Source organism: Lissotriton helveticus, chromosome 1_1 (assembly GCF_964261635.1).
Source record: "Lissotriton helveticus chromosome 1_1, aLisHel1.1, whole genome shotgun sequence".
NCBI lineage: Eukaryota > Metazoa > Chordata > Amphibia > Caudata > Salamandridae > Lissotriton > Lissotriton helveticus.
This window is the reverse complement of record NC_136057.1, coordinates 775142690-775168230: the sequence shown is the minus strand read 5'-3', so window position 1 is coordinate 775168230 and position 25541 is coordinate 775142690. Positions and strand designations below refer to the sequence as shown.

The window sequence follows — 25541 nt, the reverse complement described above, 5'->3', positions numbered from 1 at the left end:
ACTGCTGAGATGTGAGACTCCATTTTAAGCTTCTAATCAAACCGGACACCCAGACTCTTCATGTTAGACTTTGCCAAAAGAAAAGAGCCTAGTTTGCATTGACAGATGGAAAGAGGCCAAGCTGAGAGTTTACCAGTCAGTCGGATGTTGGTCTTTTCTAGAATGGTATTAAGCCAGTTGGAATCCATCCATTTCCTAATCTTGCATTGGCAGTACATTAAGGCACAGTGTTATAGTGGCTTTACTGATAGTAAAATGTGTTGGTGTCATCAGCGTGTATGTAGAACACCTATAGTGCCTGAGGAGTTTGGCAAGAGGAGGTACTTCTATTTTGAACAAGTAGTGGGAAAGTATTTATCGCGAAGGAATTATCATGTGGCAAGAAATACGTGGTGGAAAAATAAGTTATTAACCATTAACTTTTGGTGTCTTTCCTCCAGAAAGGAAAAAGACCATTCTGAGGCCCTTCTTTTGATGTCACATTGTGCACCCTTCAAAGTGGCTTGGCACAATTCCGAGATAATATATCCTACTAGTAATGCTTCCCCATTGCAAATGGCTTACCATCTCCTTTAGTTCAGAAAGATTTTATAAAATTTTAAGAAAAAGAATAAATACAATACAAAAAAGAGGAAGGAAATTACAAGCAGAAGCAATCCATTAATCAATATGAAATGCATTAAGCCAAAATACGCAATATTAACATATAATAATAAAATAGAATCGCAATTAAAGAGGAAGGGAAAGGAGGAAAGGGAGGAAGAGGGGAAGGAAAGAACATGTCATAGGGTCATAAATTCATAAACTACAGAGTTACTGTTATATTGTAATGTAAAAATAGAACATAAGAAAATGCATAATAATTTCATTGTGAAACATATGAATCAATAGAAGACCAAAACGACTGAAATGATTGTGAATTATGAGTAATGCCATTAAGAGATAGCTGCGCACCTCTTCTCGTAAAGGTAATCCATGACCACCATGCATGGACTGAAAGAGAAGAAGCATCTTTCCAACAGAAAGTAATGGATTTTAAAGCAGCTGTGACTAGAAAATTAAATAATTTTGCCTCTGATTCAGAAAGGGGAGAAGTCAAGGCAATCGATTTGCAAATTAATAAATTAAAGGAAATATCATCTTGTAAAGGTAAAATTTTCAAAATTACACTCCATACTGCTAACCAAAATTTCATAATAACTGGACATTCAAACAACATATGGCGAAGTGAACCAGAGCTAGCATTGCAGTGCCAACAAACATCAGAAAGCAACAGTTTTGCACGAAATAGACATAATGGAGTCCACAAAGCATTAAATAAAATATAGGCATTAGTTTGATAAAGGGACACTGGGAGCCAGCCGTTGATACTGGCAAGCCATATAGAGGACCATGAGTCATCTGACAGGGAGATGGAAAGTTCAGTATTCCAGAACGACGAAATAATCTGAACATTGGAACCCATTGAGGAGGAAAACTGTTTATAAAAAACAGATACAGCTTTAGGGGACGATGTTGCAGCTGTGATGTAGATTAATAGGTCATTTGTGGTGGAAGAGGGAATACCATTGGGAAAGGAATCTAAAATAGAGTTACATAAGAGGTCAATAGCAGGGAGACCAAACTTTAACTGTAGCTGGTCAAAAGGAATAAAAGCATTACCAGTAAAGACATCTTTAAGATATAAAATTCCTTTTGAAATCCAGGAGGACCAGAAAGTAATGTTTCTGTTCAATTTAAGGAGTGCACTGTGCCACAAAGACAAGTGGATTGTGGAAAGTAGGGGCAATTCAAAATTAGAATCTAAATCATTAATTATCAATCTGGAGGACTTAATGATGGAGGAGAGATGAACAATCTTCGCTGTGGATGACATTGACAGCAATGAAGGTAAAGAAAAGGGTTGAACAATGGATGCTTCAATGTCCAACCAAATTGGAGGTTTTACCATATGTGACGTATTAAACCAAAGGGCACTCTGTTTCAAGATAAAAGCTTTATGGTAAAGGCGAAAATCTGGAAGGGAAAAACCAGCCTGAGCCTTGGGAATTTTTAACTTTTTATAAGCAATACGAGGGGCTTTGTTAGACCAAAGGAATTTAGATAAGAGTATGTCAATAGTTTTATAAAAACTGAGAGGAAATTGGGTGGGGATCATAGCTAAAGAGTAAAAAACTTTAGGCGCTATAGTCATTTTTATAGATTCCATTCTTCCCCACCAAGTGAGATGAAGGGCGGACCACTTAGACGTTTTGTTTTTAATGTAGTCAATTATAAAATCAGAGTTAAGTTTCAATGTAGCTGGTAGCGATGAAGCAAATAGGATACCTAAATACTTGAGTTTGGTTGTTTGCCAAAGAATATCTTTGTTTGGGAGCATCTCTGAGGTACAAAACACATTCAAAGGAAAAAATTCAGTTTTGTTTACATTCAATTTGTAACCCGAAACCATAGAGTATTGAGCAATAATGTCTAATAGGGAAGGAACAGAAGAAAGAGGGTTATTAATAAATAATAAAACATCATCTGCATAAGCTAAAGTTTTAAGAGTGACATCATTGATCATAATACCTTGAATGTCATCACAGAGGCGAATATAATTAAGAAAAGGTTCAATACCTAAGAGAAATAACAGTGGGGAAAGGGGACAACCTTGCCTAGTTCCTCTAAAGAGCGAAAATTGACTAGAAATTTGACCATTAATGAACAAACGAGCAGTAGGGGCAAAATATAAAGCAGAAATCATACGAATAAAAGGGGTACCAAAATCAAAAGACAGTAAAGTTTTAAATAAAAATTGCCAGTGAATCTTATCAAACGCTTTTTCAGCATCTAATGCCATCACTCCCGCAGGAGAAGTAAGTTGAGAACTTTGTTCAATAATATGTAATAGAGTTCTAGTATTATTAGCAGAATATCTATTTTTCATGAAACCAGATTGATCTGGATGAATAATGGAATGGAGTACAGGAGCTAGTCTAGTAGCCAGGATTTTCGCATAGAGCTTACAATCCTGGTTTATTAGGGAAATGGGGCGATAATTAGAGACCAAGGTAGGATCTTTATCAGGCTTGGGTAAAACAATAATTAAGGCTTCCGTAAACGAGCCCGAGATAGTACCAGAGGAGCCAAAATGAGAGAAAAGGGCATGCAAATAAGGGAGGAGATGGGAGTGAAATTCTTTGTAAAATTCTGCTGGAATACCATCAGGACCTGGGGATTTATTTTTGGGAAGTGACTTAATGGCAAGCAAAATTTCTTCAGAAGTAATTGGCGAATCTAGACCTGCTCTATCTGATAAGGAAATATGGGGTAAATTGCACTTATTTAAAAAGGAATCGATTAAAGAGTCAGGGCAGGTGTCAGGTTTACTATAAAGGGTAGAATAAAAACGTAAAAATTCTTGCACAATATCTTTATGAGAAATAGCTACTGTGCCTTGAGATCCTCGTGTAGAGGTAATCTGAGTCTTATCTCTTTTAATTCGTAAGTAATTAGCAAGGAGTTTACCTGATCTGTTGGAATTAAAACGAAATTTAGCATTGGACTTTGAAAGTTGGACTCCTGCTCTGCGACTGAGAATGGTATTAAATTCATAGCGGAGTTTTTGAAGCGTTAGTTTGTACTGGGGGTCATTGGAAGAGATATACAAACGCTCCAATTTAGCAATTTGCTTTTCCAAATGTTTAATGGTAGCGTTAAATTGTTTGTTCTCATGAGCCATAATTGAAATAGTGGTACCTCTAATGTAGGCCCTAAATGCATCCCATCTGGTGACAAGTGATGTGGAGTCTTCGGGGTTGAATAGGAAATAATCCTTTATAGCCTGCAATAGTTTAGGTTTATGCTTATCAGTAAGGACAATGTCAGAGTTCATACGCCACCTAGTTTGTTTAGTAAAATTAGAAGAAATATTTAAGACAAATGAAATTAAAGCATGGTCTGAAATATCTATAGTACCTATAACAGGATTGGTAGCAGACTGAAGTAGGGAAGGTGAAATCAAAAAATAATCAATCCTTGAATGAGAATTATGGGGATTAGAGAAAAAAGAAAACCATTTTTCAGTGGGGAAGTGTATTCTCCATACATCAACCAATTTAGTAGTATTAATGAAAGCTTTAAAAGCATGAAAAACTTTAGGGGGCCTAAACTTGGTAGTAGAAAGTCTATCAAGTAACGGATCAATGATCACATTAAAATCCCCTCCAACAATCAAAGGAACTTGTCCCAACTTTAGAACTTCTGTAGATAAGTTAGACCAAAACGAAGGATCATCGGCTGTGGGGCCATAAACATTGAGCAGAAACAAGGTGGAATCATGAATTTTAACTTTAACAACAATAAATCTACCTTCGGTATCTGTGAATTTATTAATAACCTGACAATGTAACCTCTTTGCAAAGAAAATCGCAACCCCATTCTTTTTACCAAGGGCAGGCGAGGAAACCATAGTGTCTACCCACTTTTTGTTCATATATTGCAAAATGGTGTCATCAACATGTGTTTCTTGAAGAAAACATATATCAGCTTTAGAAGCCCCCAAGTAGTCTAGAATCTTCGTTCGTTTAACTGGATGTCGTAAACCTTTAACATTAAGAGAAACAATTTTAATATCATGTGTAGTAGCCATGAAGAAGTAAAAAGAGAATGAAGAGAGGAGTTAGAGAAAGAGAAGAGGGAAAACAGCCATGGAAGAAAAGTAACTCTACGTAGGAAGCTAGAAAAGGCAGGGAAAGATACAAAAGGAAGAAACAGAAAAGGAAGAAAAAAGTACAAACAAGGCACATAAATAAGGACACAGAGTCGCACACCCGTTGCACAAGCATGGCCAGAAACCGTTGGAGCCCATGAAGAAAAAAGAATCGCCAGGAATGCTCAAATTAAATGCAATCAAGTAATAGAAGCTTGAGTCTCCATTGATGACGAAGCTTGTTGGTCCAAAAAGAGTCTTAAGTCTGCAGGACGATGAAAAGATTTTGAGAAGGTGTCTTTCCAAACTCTCATTGTCGACGGATCAAATAGACCATACTTAAAACCAAGGCTTTTCAGATGTGGACGCATAGAAGAAAATTCCTTGCGAATAGCAACCGTTTCTTTAGCAAAGTCTTGATGGATAAATATTTTGGAGCCATTTACCAGAAGTGAAGGAATGTCTCTGGCAGCTTTCCTGATGAGAACCAAGTGATGGTGACGCAAGACCTTAAAAATCATCTGCCTGGGTTTTGTATGGCGTGGATTCCTGTGTGAGGGAATTCTATGCGCTTTGTCCACCTCAAATTTTTTTCTGGAAATTTGATATTTAGAAGACCGGGCAGCAAGGATTCCAGGTACAAGCGACAGTCGTAGCCCTCAACTTCTTAAGGAAAATTGAAAATACGGAGATTATATTGTCTATTACGGTTCTCCAATTCCAATAATTGGTTATGCATTGGTACTATCTGAGCCATCAAAGGTGTAAATGCGTCGAGCTTGGTTTTATTGTCCTGAATTTTAATAGAATTGTCGGAAACTTTCATGGACATTGACGCCATATCTTTGCGAACATTTTTTACTTCGTTTGCAATAGCATCAGTATTCATGCGCAGCGCTTTTATTTCTTCCAGTATCAAGGTAAGTGAAGGTTCAGAAGTTTCAACAACTTTCGATTTATTTGGGGGTGGAGATACCTGCTGCTTCCTTTTGTTGGTAGCAAGATTTTTGTTATCCATGTTGAGGAGAAAAAACAACTTTTTGCGTCAGGAAAATGTAGAAATACCAATCCCACCTCAAAAATTTAATAAATGTGAGGGAAAAGAGTATTAAAAGCTTCCAAAGTGCATGAGAAAAAGGCAGTGCAAGAGTTAATGAGAGCCGTGGGAGTGGCTAGGCCCAAGCCAGGCCCTTTCTTTAGAAATGCACCGCCCCCTGAGCTGAGACAGTCGGCAGAATCAGAGCAGAGGCTGGGGAGAGGAGCCAGGAAGCAGGCAGAGGAAACTCCACACGATGAAAATGCCCAAAAATCACATCAAAAGGTAAGGGGCCGGCAGAAGAGGCAAGCGCTATTAAAAACGAGCAAACCTTGAGGTGAAAATCGTCGTAAATCAGCTCATTAGGCTGATGAAACTACGGAGCTCCGGTGGCGGCGGCCATCTTGTCGACGCGCTCGCGCGACTCCTCCCTTACCATCTCCTTTAAGCAGTCAATAACTTTTCAATGGTATGTGATTGCGGTTTTGGTCACACACCATCCATTCATCTCATTGCTTTACACTCCTTCCTAGTTCCGAATCAGAACAAGTGGGAAACCCCATTTTAGATTCAGAAAGGCTTCACTGAATTGCACTCTGGGTTTAGTAGATATAAAAAAGTCATTTTGCTGTTGCAAGCACTGTGATTTTGCAACTTACAAAGTTTGCAACTGTAAAGTAGTGTTTGTTCCTTTACTCCATACCCTCTTTGTCACGGATGTAAACGCCTCCATTATCACGATCCATTAATTCCCCTCCCCAGGCCTTTTTGTTGTTGTTGCTATATTTGTTTTTTTTGTTGCTTTGAGGGACATATAGTAAAGTTTTATTTGAAAATATCGAAACTACAAGTACCAGAAAGCAATAGTAATTGTAACGAATGACTGGGTCAGATAGTGACACCTGACATTGTATAACTCTACAAGTTGATCTGATCTCTCATATGTTTTCCCAGGACATGTTCCAGACCACTTTTTTCTCTGTGGCGCTAGAGTACATATGCCACTCCTTTTTTCCAAAACCCAGGGCACATATATTTTTTCTGCTGCCTCGATTCGGTAGAGAATAGTATGGTTAGATCAAACTGATTACATTTGTAGCTGCTAATTATGTATATTTTCCCACTTTTCCTCTTTTCGTGCTTTTAACAGTGGCAGCTGGCACGGAATGGGGTGGCGGGGAGGGGAACAAAATATATATATTTTTAAAGGCACTACTGCCTCTGTCTCTCCTCTGTCAGTGCTTTGCCAATGAGTACCGAAAGCCCACAGACTGCCCTAAGCCAATCACAATGCTGCAATGCCATGCAGTGATTGGTCTGAGCGCCATGGTTCGGCTCTCAGATGGGGGCAGGGAGCCAGGTCATGTTCTCCACACAGGCTGTGTATTACAGCCCAGTGGAGAACATACGAAGTGTGCATGACTGTTTGGCCAGCCCAAGACGGCCAGCCAAACCGTCATGTGCACTTAAGTGCATGAACCACTCCTCCCATGGCAGCAGCCCCGTCCTAACCCAGCCCTGTAGTGCTGAAAAATAACATGATAAAATCTGTTATAATTTTATTTTTCCTTTTTCCTGCTCTGAGAGCAGTGGGGCAACCATCCTCCGCCTTAGTGCAAGAGCCGCACCTGGGCCGCCTCTTAAGTGCCCCTTTTCCCTGTTCTGTGTTTGTTTCTTACCATATCTCTTTTTCGATGCCTTGGTTTATCGAGTACATTTGTTAGGTCTCGCTAGAGCCAGCGCATGCGCTGGTCTGGCGAGACATTTAGTAAGCGGGTTTTTAAAGTGCTACCAAAGGCGGCCACCAGCTTGCTGTTACGCGCACAAGCGCGCGCGCGCGCCTCGCTCCGCCTCTCCAATGTTCTGTTGCTGATCTCTTGCACTTTTGCGTGCGCACACAACTCCCGTTCGCGCCCGCACATTTTGTTTACACAAGCATTACCGGCTTGTTACTCTAGTTCCCGGTGTTATTTCTACTTATTTATTCCTTTTTACTCTAGTTCCCAGAGCTTAGAATTAAGTTTGCACGCAATCCCCGTTTGACTCACCTAACAAATAAACAAATACGAATGACGGTTAACAATAACAATAACAGAAACTCAATAATCATGTTCCTCGGTTGTGGCGACTTTTGTAATCTGCCTCCTAAACCTGCTCCATTCACCAAGCCCCTCTCGGAGCTCTACAGCTCAGACACGTACAAATACACTAGTCGGCGGGTATTAAATACATTGAACGATGACGCTGGGGTGACTGACAGTTAATTCGGGGTGGTTTTACAGACACTTGTGGTTTGGGCCAGTTGCTGTTAATGGCCACAAGGTGACAGCACATCCCTAGTTCTGGATGATGTAACTGCTGCCCAATTTTAAGATTAAACGAGGTCCTCTTGGAATTATTTTGCTGCTAAAAGATCAACACTATTTCAGTTTCCTTCTTAAAGGTGCATGCTAATACACAGTGTTCAGCCCGTAAACATCTTTAAAATGGTCTACCCAGCCTTCCAGACTGATGGCAGTGTTAATAGAATTGGGCTTGGCACACATATATCTGATTTTATGTGCCACCTTTCAGAAAGCCCTAGCGTCCTTCAGATTACATGCCCTAAGCAGTTTTCCCCAAGATAGATTTTGCAGTTCCTCACTCCTGTTCTGTTGTAAGGCAGTATATTCCGCTCTGCACCTTTGTACTATACACAAGTCCCTATGTTGCTCCTTAAGGGCCTTGTGTAGCAATGTTGATGCCTTCCTACATGCTGATTAAACCACTACACGTCATTCATTAGAAAGGCACAACTGGCTTTAGTGCTACACTGAGGGGTGTGTGGGCGCTGTTTGTACTTAGCATCTACAAGTCATTGAGGAGAGGGTGCTTCTGGTAGCTTGTTACTGCTAGTCTGTGACTGCATTTGGAGACGTGACTGCTGGCCTCGGTGAGGCAGAATAGTCTGAAGTGTGAAACTGAGTGTGAAGGGCAAGTGTGCATCCTGCAATGTTTTGAGTGCCATCAGTAGTGGCAGATTCACAATGTGAGTGGTGTGAGAGGCTTTGTTAGTGTATTACCATTTTTCTGTGAGGGGTGTATGTGCTGTCAGTATTGGTAAGGTATTGCTTTTTTTCAACAAAAGTGCTTTAACAGTTCCCCTTGCATAGCAATTGTTTAAAACATGCTGTGTACTTATGTAAATATGGGCGAGTCTTACTCTTGGAAGAACGCTGCAGCAATTGCTCCTACGTTAAGTACTCTTCCACCACCGGTGAGCAGAGATGCTTTGCTTTCCATATGGAGATGGCCTAGGATTGGCGGCATGGGGCATTAATAACTCAGGCTAGTAATTTCCTTGTTTTGAAGAACCCTTGCTCGTGACTGCTGGTAGTCCACCACCACCCATTAACCACACATAGAACACTTGAGCAGCACATCAAGTACACACCAGCTTGAATTTACTGGTGTCACCAGGTACCTGCTCCAGTAGCAGGGCGCCTAACTGCTCACAGCCATTCGCCCCCTTTCCTCAGGGATGGCCTCCAGCCTCATGCAAACAGCTCTGCAGCATTTTCTAGCAGCTGCGCTACCCAGGTTTTACCAGCCCTAAAGCGCTCCACCTGCCCTTGTGAGCACAGTGGGTTAGTGAAGCCACTGAACTTGATAGCATGATTTACCAACACAGAGGATTACTATACTACACATGTACTGAAGTTGATGTATTTAAGAGTGGCATAGCCACACTACATAAACAAGCATAGGTGGGGAATCCAGTGTGTCATGCCACACAGGCCTTGCTGCTGATAGCCGAAACGAACTGACATTTTATGGCTAGTTATCCACCGAATACTGCCACTGCAGCTGTTCAAATTTGTGGTATCAGAGCAGGTGGCACTCTTGGAGATTGGCAGTAGCAGGGCTGGTTTCTTCTGAGGCAGTAACAATGAACCCCATTGCAGTTCGTTTAGGAATTGGTTTACCAGTGTGAGAGTAACCAGGGTAATCCGTAGTTACTGGGTTTCACTTGGGACACTTCGCATCTTTTAGTACTTTTGTTATGGCGGCAAAAACTGGAAGCAAAGTGTGCACCAAGTACACACATTTAGTAATTGACCCTCAGGAAACCAAGACCAGCAAACCGCGGCTTACTCAAGGAGGTGTTATGAGATAGATACTTAGAACCCCACAAGAACAGAGTAATGCAATACATCGATGTCCAGCAGTGCTTTTATTTGGAAAAAATAAAATGTACTTTATTAAATTCACACATAACATAATACTACAAAGAACAAGCATTGGCATAGCCAATAGGTCTCGCTTTTGGGACCTTATAAGTGTTTAGCCATGCAACAGTTGATGTTGCACCAAGGATATTGTGCTGCATAACTAAATACTTATAAGGTCCCAAAGGCGAGACCTATTGGCTATGCCAATGCTTGTTTTTGGAAGTGCGTGCTGCTCACTGCAAGTTGAAAGTTTCATTTGACCTATGTTATCGCTCGTTGTCCATCCGGATGCTACCCTGCTGTGCATTATCCAGTGTTTAGAACGAGTATTGCTCTATGACATCAGCGTCAAGCGGGAAAGGCTATTTTAACCCACAGGATGATGCTCTGGGGAAATTGTGCAGAGGAGTTACTGAGCTCATCATCAATCATGAAATAATAACTTTCCATCGGACTTTTTGTTTATGTTAAGCTTTCGGTAAAGATGGCTTCGTTGAGTTATGTGAGTCCCTTGCTCACTGCACCATCAGGATTCAAGCAAGCCGGGCCGAAGACGGCTGTAATGCCAGAAACCGGTCCCCGGAAGCTTGTTTCCTTTCCAGTGAAAGAATTGGCTTGGTAGTTTGGTCTGCCCTGTTCCCATGATGCACTGGGCCAGGGACAGACTAATTTGCATATAGCCAGGTTCTGAACTGGGATGGTGCAGTGAGCTAAAAAACGGTGATGGATCAAGCCCTGATCTCTTGACTGGGTAGGAGTGTTCTGCAATAATTCGGAATACTCTGTCCATCACCACCCCCTTTACTGTATCGTTTTGGCCACCATAAGCGTGGAAGGGTATACTCGGATGCGAGTCCCTTGCTCACTGCACCATCAGGATTCAAGCAAGCCGGGCCGAAGACGGCTGTAATGCCAGAAACCGGTCCCCGGAAGCTTGTTTCCTTTCCAGTGAAAGAATTGGCTTGGTAGTTTGGTCTGCCCTGTTCCCATGATGCACTGGGCCAGGGACAGACTAATTTGCATATAGCCAGGTTCTGAACTGGGATGGTGCAGTGAGCTAAAAAACGGTGATGGATCAAGCCCTGATCTCTTGACTGGGTAGGAGTGTTCTGCATTAATTCGGAATACTCTGTCCATCACCACCACCCCCTTTACTGTTTCGTTGAGTTATGTGGACAATATTGTCGCTCTCCCTTAAAAAACTGCTCCCATGCGTTACTGTCACTAAACATTATTTGTAAATGATAACCAGTTTCAAACAGTTGGTTATGTTTACTTCATACAGACCAAAAGTGTTCCTATAGTACCTTAAATTAATAAAAACTTTCTCCTTGACTCGATATGTGTCCGTCGATGTGTTTTCAACCTTTCATTGTACTGCTGGCGCCCTCTGGTGTTCTGCCTCGTATGTACACATTGCCTTGGTTGGAATACCTGCTAAAATGGGGGAAAAAAGCACTTAACCCTGAGTTTTTAATAAAAATAAGTTACTTTATTTGTGATCTTTTTGCTCACATAATATAGAACAAGTCTGAAGCAAACTCTTGAAATGATTGCTGTAGGGACAAGTGAATGTCTTCGTGAGGTAAATGAGCATGATGGATTTCCATGTACTCCAACGGAGAGGAATTGTGAGGCGATCTCAATCAGTCCATAGTTAGGTTTCGCCTACCAGACAACCCAAGCTGTCTCTTTGCAAAATTAGCAATTGTCAGCTGAGGGTGGGCTTCTTACCATTGGTTAGCATTATTGTCACTGTTACTTTGTATTTGTTAGCTTGTTTGGGCTCTTCTTCTTCTGTTTGACCCTCCCCTGCAGCACGGTCTCATTACTTGGTTTAACTCTCTTTGAGAGTGCATACATTTTGCAGCTGTCTCCCTTGTGAACTAGTTTTCTCCCTCTTGCTTCTCTCCATGTTGCTCTCTATCGCCTGCTCCTCATTGACCTGTCCCTGCGTGCTCTGGGCTTCTCTCTCGTCGTGTACTTCTACCATCACTGTTTGTTAGTTCCCCCACCCACATACTCCCTGTTGCTTCCAGACCTAATGTGCGCCCTTCCTGTTGCCTCCACCCGCCATGTCCACCCTGTTTCTTCTGCCTCCTGACACTATGTCCCGCACCCCGATTCCACATGTTGCTTATGCCATCCTTGATCTTTGTCGCTTCCCCCACACGCCTACATTTTTTTTTTTGTGCTTTTTTATTTTTTTTATTTACTGAACAAACTCAAATTAGTAAATAAAAAGGAGAAAAAGTTCACATAATTTTGTAGGCGTGAATACATGATGCTCGTGCCTACAAAGTGACTTACCGAAGTATACAAAAAGCTGATGGATGGAATGCTTACATTAATGCAAACCACTGGTAATTATTCAGGCAGCAACCAGTCCATTGTTATTTTGCACACCCTGCTCAGATGGGAACAGTCCAGCCTGAACTTCCAGGCCAGATCCTCTTTGACTCCGAATACAAGCAATCACTCTCACAGAAGGGGACCCCTGAACCTGATAGCTGGCAGAGGGAGCAGGAACCCCAGTGTCTCCCCTACTTCTATCCCCCCCCCCCCCCCGGAGAAGAACTTGCACCTTGTATTATATGATCATCCAAGGAGTCGAAATACTTATTATTTTTGATATGTTAAAATCTGTATTTGCCTATGTATTGGGGGAAGAACCCTGTTCATATTTGTATACACTGATTGCGATCTAATGAACTATGATTTGATGGTCTTTCTGAGTTTGTCTGAGTATGTGGTTGTTTGATAGAATGCATGTGTGTGAGACTCATGTTGTTTACTGACTTGTGATGTTCACCTTTTTACCTTTTGGTATCCTTTGTCAATTGAAAAATGAAAATAAATATATAATATTTTTCTACCAAACTGCATATATCATGATATGGAGGGTCTTCTGGCTGTTGGGACCATGTTTTATACTATGGTGACTTGGTAAGCACCAATTTAAATAAGTTTTGGACAGAGAGTGTCTGTTTGTCATATTGTTAATTGCTCATAATACAAGCAAGCCAGGACTAGTTTCACCCTTATTAGGGCGCATCAGCCAGGCTAGTTTGAAATCAGTGCACAGGACCCACGTCTGGGCTTGCCCATCCCACATATGGCTACACACTGAAGTATACAAAAAGGTGTTGGGGGGAATTGTTAAACTGTTCTCAGCCACTGGTAATTACTTGGGCTGCATCCCAGTCACGTCATAGACATTTTACCCTTTACTTAGCCATGCTGTCCAGCATTAATAAAAACGACTGGCAAAGCCAATAGGTCATAAAGGCAATTGTTTCTATAGCTTTCTATACAAGGTAAGTCGCAATTTTTTTACAAATTGTATTTTTATTTTTATTTTCACGTTTTTTATTAGTTTTTGATAGAATCCAGTCGACGGGATTGGATTGGAACCAGCTCAGCAGCAACGTATGAGCTGGCAATGAGTGAAAAGCAGCCGGCATGCTAGGTGTCAGGGTGTTGTGTAGTAAGCAAGCATGGGCGTAAGTGTCCAGCAGGTCAGTGAATCAATGGGTGGGCCAGCGAAGGACTCCTCCCAGTGACGGGCAGCAAGCAGGCTGATGCTCTCTTCTGGTTCGACCATCAGCTCCCGCCTGCTGCACTTTAAAGTGCTGAGAAGAATCTGATTTAATGCTTCGACCACAGCCGGGCTGCCACTCATGATGAAACGCTGGGTCTGGTGGTGTAGTAGGCTAATGCTTCCACTGCAGGGATCTGTTTGACCACAAGGTTACTGGTTCTAATCATCGAGGGTGCAATAAGCTTTTCTTTCTACCGAGATCGATAAATTGATTACCATTGTGTTGGGTAACAATAAACATCTATTATTAGAGCTCTAACATATCTTTCAGGGTGATCCTGCTTTACAAACACATATGCTATGTTAGGATCATGATAGCTCTCTGGTTTGCGCTCTAGGGTGTGAGGGTAGGCTTCGTCGCTACCAGACAACAGTGATTGGGACTGCGGTGGAGGGGAAAAGATTTTCAGGTGGGCTGTGAGGGACGGTGGGGTGTGTTGCTTCGGGCCTCAGTGCCTGCACCCCCTCAGAGAGGGAGGAAGTGTTAGTTGAGCTGCTCGACAGCTCCTAAGGCGCCTCTGTGAAGGAGAGGGCCTGAGAGGAGAGTAAGGCAGCACAGTTGTTGTGCTTGCACAAGCACGCTTGTTGCTATTATTATATTTACAAGGCAATGAGCCCGCCCTGCTTTCATTGGTGCTAAAGCACTGTAAATAGCACTCTTTTGCGCAGCCCCATCTTCCTGGGCCTGCTCATTCATGCCTGAATTACCCTGGGTATAAGGGACCGCACAAAGTCAGCAGTTAACCAAAAAGAAATTCATCCTGGAGCTTTGAAGCCACACGAGAAGGAAACTTCTAAAATGGACGCAAGTCAATGGTATTTTGTGCGACTCGGGTGCCAATGCCAATCACTTCAGGGATTTTTCCTTCCATGTTTTTCCAGAAATTCTGTGGCAGTTTCTATAGTAACAGGAAAAGGACCTTTCCCTGGATCTGTGAATGTAACAGCCAACAACACTTCTTATTGGGCCTCCAAGTTTGAGCAGTTAATTGAGATTGGACTCAACTTGGTCTGCCTGTATGTGGTTTCTGGATTCAGGTATGAGAACAAATGAACCTTCTGACGCCTGAAGGCAACAGCGGTTTTCACAGTGACTGTTCAGTGAGGCTGGAAACTCGGACTCTACAGCCACTTTCCACCTCCAATCTCACAATTTAATCTAGAGAAGTTCAGCTTGCACTCTGTTTAGACTCTCTAGACATTTTCTCAAAACTTTCCACTTTATTCTCTCTATGGAGCCTTTTCTTCGGGACAATGGAGGCTGGTTATTAGAAATGAAATAGGTCTTGCAGAGTTTGAGCTATTGGCATTGTAAAGTGCAATGCCTTTTATTTATGTGTTAATTATCAAAACAGATAAGTAAAAGGCATTGTAATTTACAATGCCAATAGCTTAAACTCTTGCAAATGTGAGACCTATTGCATTGTAAATGCTTGTTTCTAATGAAAGTCATATGTGTTCTTCCACGAAGCGATTTCATAACAGCTGTTCATGGCCTCGTGCTCTGGTATCTGGCTGGTAGTCATGCCTTACTCCTTGGCCTCCCAAGGTTCACACTAGCACCCGTTAAGGGCATCCAACATGCCACAGCGTGCCTCATTAAGAACCTGAAGAAATATGAACACATCACCCCCATCACTATGGAACTACATTGGCTCCCCTTGCTGGCCCGCACCATCTTATAAACCACCTCCATCATTTCCAAAGCCATCACAACTGGCCCCCTGCTTATCTTACACACAAGCCCATCATCTCTGGTTGTACTTGGCACACCTGCAGCCAGGACACCATAAGATGCGGACTAAGTGTAAAAAAATAAATAAATAAGAAGCATGCCTTTTCCATCTGTGCAGCAGGGATCTGGAACAATACCCCCATATCCACCAGGACCACCTCCATGCTGCTCCTATTGAGGAAAGAGTTGGATACTTGCCTCATAACCATCCACAACCCTACTTTCTTTCCTTTTTCTCACTGACTTTATGCTTGTGTTTGACCATGCACAGTACTCCGCCTCCTTGTGGCTAGGTTTGCACTATAGAAATACCTTAGACCTACATACAGAGAGACATTACTCCATTTTAGACAGATCCCCCTACTTCTGTCTACTTCGTCCAGAGAGGGGAAGTCTCCAGCCTCCCTGCATATGTCCTATTCAAACTCCAGCCTCTGTGTGCTATCCGATCCCCTGTCCTAATTCACATCGCTTAATGGTCCTTTTTTATTGCTCTTCCTTCTAATGCCTCAATCTAATGCCCGCCACCGTGGTGGTGGTGTTGGTCCCTCCATTCAGTACTCCCATTCCATTTTAATTTCATTTCTACAGACCCTTGTACCTTGCTCAGTGGTGGGCAGAGCACGAGGACTGCCAAATTAATGGTGACATCTCTAAGCCCAGCTTCACCCTGCCAGAAGGCCTTGGCCAAACCCCCTCTGTCTTGTTCTGCTTTAACTTGTGCAAGGAGGTACCGCTTGTACTGTTGTCTGTTCAGTAATATTCCCAGGGGATCAGCAAGCTTGAGGTTGGTCCTTACAGGGAGTTAACTTTGGAAAGGGGTATTATGATCTTCTGTCCAAAATGACGTAGGGTGGGTGGGTGTGTGTGTTTTAGCAGAATGCAACAAGATGGTGTGTTATTCATCGCAGATGTCAAGGGTAGACGTGGGTAGACGTAGTCTACCTAATTTTTTCACAGGGTGGACGCCCGTCTACCCTTCCAAGAGTTGGCGCCCCACCAGTGCTTAATTTGTAAGTAAAAAGAGTAATAACAAGTTCCAGGGCTCCTGCCAGGAGGCCACTGCAGCTTGCACGACTCATTGCCCCTGCCATGCTGCCAATGATGGTAACAACACAACTACTAACCATCACACTCTTACAAGTGTGACAGTACGGGCAATTCTAGGCCCCCAAAGCTCTAAGAATGGTTTGGATGGCATGTAATAGTAATTTTTTATGTATATTGAATTAATAATTACCTGTTGTTTTGGTCGTCTTCAAATTAGCCAGACACCGCCACCTTGTGACAGACTGTCACAAGCACCAGTTTTGACAATTAAGTGTTGTGCCCAGCACTGGAAACCACTGATTCAAATTAAGCACTGGGCCCCACAGAAATATGCTAAACTTGTCCCTTTGTTAGACACTGGGACATATTTAACAGCGCCTGCACGCTGTCTACTTTCGTTACGAGTAGCAACGTTCATGTGGAGAGGATGCTTAGTATATTCCCACTGGGCCCATAACAGAGGCCGAAGTTAAGAGGCCATTAGGCCTCTTTCTGTTGGAGTATCGTGGCTGGGGCCTATCAAGAGCTTCACACCTAAATGCAATGTAGGGGGCACAAAGGCACTCAGCTGATCACTTCACAGGTAGTTAAGAGAGGCATGCTTTTGACTTTAAGTCCCTGCATGCACTCTAAGAATGTCAGATGTGTTGGTCTGTCCCAGTATTTACACAAATAACAATTTAAATACCACTATTTTGTTTCATTTCCTTTATAGTGCTACTCATCCTAATGCAGGAAGTTAGACCACTTTACAGCTCACATATACAGTGACAAGAAATCATGTGTGTAAGTTAATGTACAGGATGTGTTGCATAAAACAGGCAGGGTACAAGGTGTTGTAGCTACACGTCCTTCCTATAGCTATGCTATATTAGGATTAGAATGTATTCTCTGTTTTCAAATCAGTAATCCACATACTTATCTACATAAAAGAAAAATATGTAATCTGCATGTTACTTGAGGTGGTTTGCAAGAGGCACATTAACCCCATAAGCTACTTTGATTTAAAACTACGACTAGACAAAACAGATCTCTGTAGCAAATAAGTTTACCTCCAAAAGTTATCTTACCATTTTTATTATTCCCTGGCATTTACTGGACACACAAAGAACTCTGCAGCAGATGTCTTGACCCCATAAGATTTTTTAAAATGCAGACTTTGCAATGAATTAAGCAGGATAGATTTACTGCCACGTGTCTCCTTGTTGCCAATTTCTTTGTGGCTGGGTTTTAAAAAATAAATGTATAAATAGAGGCCCAGATTTTGCATCACCCTTGTGGCACATCCCTGAAGCAAAATCGTATTTGTTCAATGTTGTAATGCGCTCAAATGTATTCATGATAGACCTGCTAAACGTGTGTGCGGTCTTAAGAACTGATGTTACTTCTTGTGATGTCACACCCTGTGAGGTCATGGGCTGTGATGCCATGTGTCATTCGATGTCTTCGCGTGGTGATGTTACTCACCGTGAAGTTACGCACCCTGATGTTAGCCGCCAGGATGTCACTTGCATACTGACTAACTTGGTTAGTTCCCCCCACTTATTATTTTTAGGTCTTATGCACTGGTGTTATTGCTGCAAGCAGTTGTGTGGGAGACGTGTGCCATATCACTCACTTATTATGCAGGAAGGGCATAAAGTGCGGAGTACAGGATTGACACTTAAACCCTGTGACCAGGAATGCGCTTTTAAGAAAAGAAGTGCATAGTTGTCGACGGTAATGGGGTTCAGAGTCTGTGGTGCCCGTAGCATCTCGGGGGGATTGTCATAAGAAAAGAAATATCCCTTCTACCTCAAATGAATCGGGTATACAGTTCCCACATCTGCCAGGATGTGTATTTTACAGGTGCAGACATGGGGTGCCGGGTTAGGGGAGGAATATTGATCTGTATGACATCGTTCTGAGAATACCAGGAATACGATGTCTTTGTTTGTGTTAGCCGCATTACATCATATTGTATGTACCGTACATATCTTTAATTTGTGCTCGCTCAAATACATGTACAGTGCAATATATGTATATTGTAAAATCTCTTTTTTCAATTTTAGATATTCGAATGGTGGTATTTTCGAAAATATGGAACATCGTTCATTGAGCAAGTCTCGGTGAGTCATTTGCGCCCCCTCCTGGGTGGAGTTGATAACAGCACTTCAACCAGCACAAACACCAGCAACGGGGAATCCGATTCAAACAGGCAAAGTGTCTCAGGTAAGGCCGGGGAACAGAAGCTTGAAAGAAATAAAATAGACACCTGTTCTTGCAAAGCTGCCGGTTTCTCAACATTAAAACCATTAAAAAAGCTGCCGTTTTCTCAACATTAAACCATTTAAAAAGCTGCCGTTTTCTCAACATTAAACCATTAAACAATAAACCCATCGAAACCCGCTTACTTTTTCTCCTTTTCTTACCTTACTACAAATTTCAGAGGGGTAAATAACAGTGCTTTGGCGCATTCACACGCTTCACTTGAAATTCTTTCTATAATGGGAGTAGTGTTTTTTTAGTTTGTGCATCACGGATATACCATGGCCTTTGTTATGTTTGTATTTCTTTGATAAAGCTTTAGCTTGTTTGGCGAAACTACTTCCCCTTGTATCGGTCTATGCTAAGTTGAGGTAATTCTCCTTGGTGTGTCTTTAATTGATTGGATGCGTTTGCCACATTAATGTTTTATTGAGAGTTTCTTCACCGGTGCTGTACTGCACTTTGATATATAGCAGTTTGAGTGGCTTAGTTGATATAACTTTAGAAAACTTGGAATTGCTGCTTTTCCTGCACAATATTGAAATCTGTAAAGGTGTCCCTGTGTGTGTACGAACTTTCTGTGTTATGGAAGGAAGGTTTGTGCACATTTTTGTATAACTGATCCTTTTATATCGCTGTTTACCTGCTTCATAGGATACGCTCGTTACTGTACCAACTAAACACGAACAAATAAATTAAAGTGAAAATTGCCGGCAGTTTCAGACCCATGTGAATTCTTGTGAGTTCTAACTTAGCGACTTTGTGGTTCATCTCTTCATTCTTTTGAGCGCTCTTTATTCTCACCAGTTTAGATTCACTTCAGGGGAATTATGTCGATGCAGGGTGGGTCGATGGAAAGCGTCCTCTCTTGTTAGTGCTAATGATCTGTTCTTCTGGAATGTGTAGCACCGAATCCTGCACCATCAGAGTGGACTTGATCCTCGGGCCACTTATGTTCCTTGAGTTTATGAATCACAAAGGTATTTGCTTCTGTGGCTTTACCCCAGCTCTGGTTGGTGTCTGATAATGTTCATCTCTGATCAGTGTGTTGCACAAGGTGACTCCAGTGCTTTGGGAATCCATCATGTCAAGTGCCCCTACCAAATGAATTGGATATCCGGATGCAGTATGCAGTTCAGTGTGTTATGTTTTTTTACGAGTACATACACAGGTGTGGTGCCTTGTTTCAAAAGAATTCTTAAACAATGATGGAATTAGAAATTTCATGAGTTTTAGCTCCTCTGTCTGCAGGATGACAACGCAGTTCAACAAGGGACTGTTAAAATTATAGTTGTTCTAACATCAGGCGCGGCCTCTAAGTACATCAAGCGTTGAAGAAACCCAGGGGTAAAAGAGCATTGGTACAGTATTGACTTTAGTGAACGTGCATTGTTCAGTTTACTTATAGTGGCGAGTTACCCGTGCGTGGGGTCATATTCTTATGGTAGAGTTCACTGTGATTAGGAGGCAGCATTCAGAGCCCCGGTACAGTTGTATTTGCTAGTAACAGTATTGTCTCCCAGTCAGATCCATGGCCCAGCTTAGAGTCCTGTAGCTGGTTATTGGTACACCTCTAGTCTTCAGGTCTGTAGTCTGCCTCCTCTTAGGTTGCCATGTGAATCGCCTCTTCTACCCGCTAGCTATAGGACAGAGGTCTTCAAACCTTTGGGTGCCGAGACCCCCTGTCAACATTTTCAGTCGAAAGGACCCCCTCCTGACAAACATTTCTAAACTTGTAGGCATGGCTACTGGAATTATGAGGCAGGCTTGACTTCAGATTCGATCATCCTCAGTCCTTGGTATGGTCGGACCATCTGATGATCAAGTTCACCTCCATCCTGTCAGCTCAGGTCCCCTGTGGATAGCCCACTAGTAGGTGTCCTACGGTACACAGGCAATGGGAAAAACTTACTCCCCATGCTTTTGAGAAAGCCTTCCAACCAGTTGAATGGTCTGAGGACCAGGATGTAGATGGCAGGCTGACAGAATTTAATAGGGGGATGAAGGAGGTTTTGGATATCATCATCCCTTTGAAACATAAACCCAGAGCCATCTCCAACAGAAAGTCGGCAAATTGGTTCACCTCAGATTTAAGCCAGAAAAAGTCGGCATGCAAAAAATTAGAAAGACTATGGAGACGCAATTAAACAGCGCAATCAAAACTTCTATACAAAAGAGCACTAAACACATATCATCGGAATCTTAAGATGGCACGGTGTGCGTTCATTGCTAACCAAATTGAACAGTCCAAAAACTCTGCTAAAGCCCTTTTTGATGTTGTAAAGGAGTTCGTGGAACCTTCGGTATGTAAACCTCCCGCCATTGAGACGAAGGACCAATGTGACTCACTCGCTGAATTCTTTCATGAAAAAATCGAAATGATCTATGCGAATTTCCCCATTGATAAACAGGCCAGCCCCCCTGCTCAGGCTAACCTAGAGGGCGATGTGGATGGGCCCCATTGCTCTCTTGAACATTTCAACCCTATCACATTAGGGGAGGCCCAAATGGTGTTAACTTCTGCCAAATCGGGGTCAACAACGGACCTCTGTCCACCAAAAATGATGTCCCTACTATCACACATCCTAGCTCCCACAGTACTAAAGATCTTCAACCTCTCCATAAGGGAAGGGGTGATCCCTGCCCTGTGGAAGGAAGCTTTTGTGCGCCCCATTTTGAAGAAACCCACGGCCGACCCAGCAGAGCTGTCCAATTATCGCCCCATATCCCTGCTCCCTCTTCTGGGCAAAATATTGGAAAGCCTGATTAACAGGCAACTAAATAGTTACCTGGAATTGAATAACATTCTGGATTCCTTACAATCGGGCTTCCGCCGAGGATTTAGCACAGAGACTGCTCTTCTATCTGTGACCGACTCCCTAAGAACCAACTTGGACGTGGGCGGCTCCGCTATCCTGATTTTGCTTGACCTCTCCGCGGCCTTTGATACCATCTCCCATTCTAGGCTCGCGGAGAGGCTAAGTGCCCGTGGTATTCAGGGGCCGGCCTTTAAATGGCTCCAGAACTTTCTGGCAGATCGTTTTCAAACAATCATACTGGACCCTCACCAATCAAAAAGAACTGTATTGGTTAAAGGCGTCCCCCAGGGCTCCTGCCTTAGCCCCACGCTCTTTAATATCTATATGGCTCCGTTGGCTAAGGTGGTGGAAGCCCTGGGGTTTGAAATAATATCGTACGCCGATGATACCCAGTTAATTTTTAACATTGGCCAACACCATGAAGCTGACAGAATCTGCTTTTCCAAGGGGATTTTGGCAATCGCCAACTGGATGACTTCCAATTGCTTACAGCTTAACCCCAGGAAGACGGAAGTTATGCTTCTTGGGAAGGCAGAAGCGGTCTGGACCAATGAAAGTTCAAGTTCAAGTTCGGTCATTTGTATAGCGCGCTACTCACCCAGATGGTCTCAAGGCGCTAGGGGAAGGGGTTAGGGGTTCAATTATTTGTCGAATATCCAGGTTTTAAGTTCTTTTCTGAATGAGATGTGGTTCTGAGTAAGGCGGAGGTGGGTGGGGAGTGAGTTCCAGGTCTTGGCAGCCAGGAAGGAGAAGGATCTGCCACCCATGGTGGATTTCCGGATGCGCGGGACTGTGGCGAGGGCTTGATTGGACGATCTTAGTTGGCGGGTGGGTTTGTAGAAGGACTGTCGAGTGTTGAGGCATTCGGGTCCTAGATTATAGAGGGCCTTGTGAGCGTGGGTGAGAAGGCGGAAAGTAATTCTTTTGTTGACGGGAAGCCAGTGGAGGTCTTTTAGATGTTCGGTGATGTGATCTAGGCGCGGGATGTCTAGTATGAGTCTCGCTGACGCATTTTGGATGCGCTGGAGTTTTTTCTGTAATTTTGCTGTGATTCCGGCGTAAAGTGTGTTACCATAATCCAGTCGACTCGTAACCAGTGCGTGGGTGACAGTCTTTCTTGTCTCGAGGGGGATCCAACGGAAGATCTTTTTGAGAATGCGAAGTACGTTGTAGCAGGAGGACGAGACGGCGTTGACTTGTCTGGACATCGAGAGAGAGGAGTCTAGGATGAATCCAAGGTTACGAGCATGGTCTGTGGGTGTGGGTGCTGTGCCCAGAGCGGAAGGCCACCAAGAGTCGTCCCAAGCTGAGGGGGAAGATCCTAAGATGAGCACCTCCGTTTTGTCTGAGTTGAGTTTAAGGCGGCTATGTTTCATCCATTCGGCTACTTCTTTCATGCCTTCGTGAAGATTGGTTTTGGCTGTGTTGGAGTCTTTGGTGAGGGAAAGGATTAACTGGGTGTCGTCGGCGTAAGAGATGATGTTGAGGTTGTGTTGGCGCGCGATGGAGGCGAGAGGACTCATGTAGACGTTGAAGAGGGTGGGACTGAGTGAGGAACGTTGGGGTACGCCGCAGATGACTTCGGTGGCTTCTGAGTAGAATGGGGGAAGACGGACTCTTTGAGTTCTCCCGGAGAGGAATGAGATGATCCAGTCCAGGGCTTTTCCTTGTATGCCGCTGTTGCTAAGGCGATGTATGAGGGTGCTATGGCAGACTGTGTCGAAAGCGGCGGATAGGTCAAGTAGGATGAGGGCCACTGTATCTCCGTTGTCCAGGAGTGCTCGGATGTCGTCAGTTGCTGCAATGAGGGCGGTTTCGGTGCTGTGTTTGGCTCGAAATCCGGATTGAGATGGATCAAGGAAGTTGTTGGATTCAAGGAAGGCGGCAAGTTGGCTGTTGACGGCTTTCTCGATGACTTTGGCCGGGAATGGGAGGAGGGATATGGGTCGGTAGTTTTTAAGTTAAGAGGGGTCTGCTGTGGGTTTCTTCAGAAGGGCGCTGAGTTCGGCGTGTTTCCAGCTTTCTGGAAAGGTGGCAAAGTTGAACGAGCAGTTGATGACATCACGGAGATGGGGTGCTATGATGGAGTCAGCTTTGTTGAAGATGTGGTGGGGGCAGGGGTCAGATGGTGAGCCGGAGTGGATTGAGTTCATGAGACGAATGGTGTCTTCAGTGGTGATAGGGTTCCAGGCGCTGAGGTTGTTTTTTGGCGGGGTGGGAACTGAGGGGGGTGGGGAGGGTAGATCGCTGAGAGAGTTGGCGAAGCTGTTGTGGATGTCGGCAATTTTGTTGTAGAAGAAGGAGGATAATGCGTCGCAGAGGTCTTGGGAGGGAGTGATGTCGTTAGCTGCTGCGGTGGGGTTGGGGAATTCTTTGACGATGTTGAAGAGTTCCTTGCTGTTATGAGTGTTGTTATCGAGACGGTCCTTGAGTGCTGATTTCTTGGCGGATCGAATCAGTTGGTGGTGTTTGCGGGTGGCTGTCTTGAGGGAGGCCATGTTGTCTGAGGTTGGGTTTTTTCTCCATATCTTCTCCAGGGTGCGGCATAGCTTCTTGGATCTTTTAAGTTCATCATTGAACCAGGGAGCCTTTTTGCTGGCTGATGTCATCTGGTGCTTTTTCAGGGGTGCTAATTCGACGGCGCTGTGGGTGATCCATTGTTTGAGGTTGGTGGCCGCTTGTTCTGGGTCCATTGATAGGGTGGGAGGGTTTTGGTTGAGTGATGTGAGGAGTTGGTCGGAGGTGATTTTGTTCCAGTTTCTCCGAGGAATAGGGAGTGGTCGGTTGTGGGTCAGGTTGGTTTTGTAGCTGAAGTGAACACAGCTGTGATCTGTCCAGTGGAGAGTTGTAGTGTGATCGAAGGAGATGTGCTTGCTGGAGGTGAAGATGGGGTCGAGCGTGTGTCCGGCTGTGTGGGTGGGGGTGTTAACGAGTTGTTTGAGTCCGAGATTGGCCAGGTTGTCCAGAAGGGCGGTGGTGCTGCTGTCGTGTTTGTTTTCAAGGTGGTAGTTGAGGTCTCCTAGAAGGATGTAGTTCTCGGAGGCGAGGGCGTGTGGGCTGACGAAGTCCGTGATGTCATCGCTGAAATGAGTGCGGGTACCTGGAGGCCTGTAGATGAGGGTACCTCTAAGTGTCGTCCTAGGGTCGGTGTGGATCAGAAAGTGGAGGTGTTCTGCGGTTGCAAGATTGTCGTCGGAGCTGGTGGTGGCCATCACAACTCGGCGTGCCCCCCACTCCAAAATCATGTGTAAATAATTTGGGCATTAAATTAAATCAGTCACTGTCCATGCAAGACCATGTGGCTGCTATATCAGGGCCTGTTACTATAGATTAAGGCTACTGCGCAAGACTGTTGAGACAGCTGCATTGGCTGCCGATTAAACAAAGAGCCTTTTTTAAGATCTGCTGCCTCACTTTTAACGCACTCCAGGGTCATGGCCCTCGGTATCTCCAGGACAAACTAGATAGATATGCGCCTTCTAAGATATGGCAAGCAGCAGCTGCTTATGGTGCCTCGCATTAGACGCCAGCGTTCAGGAGGCCTGGCTTTCTCATATATTGCTCCTAAGTACTGGAATAGCCTCCCACAAGCACTACGAGAATCCCCTTCTTATCTTAGTTTTAGGAAACATTTAAAAGCATTCCTGTTTTAAATATGCTCCTGCCTCCGTCTCCTCCTTGAGGAGGTGACCCAGAGTTAAGCGCCGAGATGCCCCCAGGTGATTCGAGCACTATACAAAAGCGAATAACATAACATAACATAACAAATTGTGTGGGAAGAAAATTTAAATAATGTTATTTTGGGATAAAATTGCTTCATTATTTTGACATTTTTTGCACACATTAACACTGAGGAAAGATTTCATCCCATCAGTACCAGTTTATAACCAAAATACAGCAATTTAAATCAGAAAGATGTCTAGTCAACCTTTGTGATGGGCCTTCTACTCCGCAGGAATACGTGCTGCCACATCAGAAGCTCGCCTGGCCCTGGCTGCGAGCAACAGGGGTCCCTTAAAACCCTGGCGGTCTTGTGCAGAGTGAAGCAGTTTACCCATGCCACTTTCCTCTCACCCCTCCCTCTCTCCGCTCCCCTCTCCTCTCCCAATCCCGGATCCCTCTCTCACTTTGCAGGCCATTTTCTTTCAC

The 25541-nt window shown here is 43.7% G+C and overlaps 1 protein-coding gene across 8 annotated transcripts in view; it reads left to right on the top strand.

The window, feature by feature from the left end:
- Window positions 1-25541, top strand: part of ST7 (suppression of tumorigenicity 7) — a 606638-nt gene that overhangs the window by 349379 nt on the left and 231718 nt on the right. For all 8 annotated transcript variants that reach the window (XM_078674347.1, XM_078674344.1, XM_078674346.1 and 5 more), the window contains one exon: window positions 18378-18537. In XM_078674347.1, the coding sequence (XP_078530473.1) occupies window positions 18378-18537 (160 nt within the window). The remainder of the gene's footprint in view (window positions 1-18377; window positions 18538-25541) is intronic.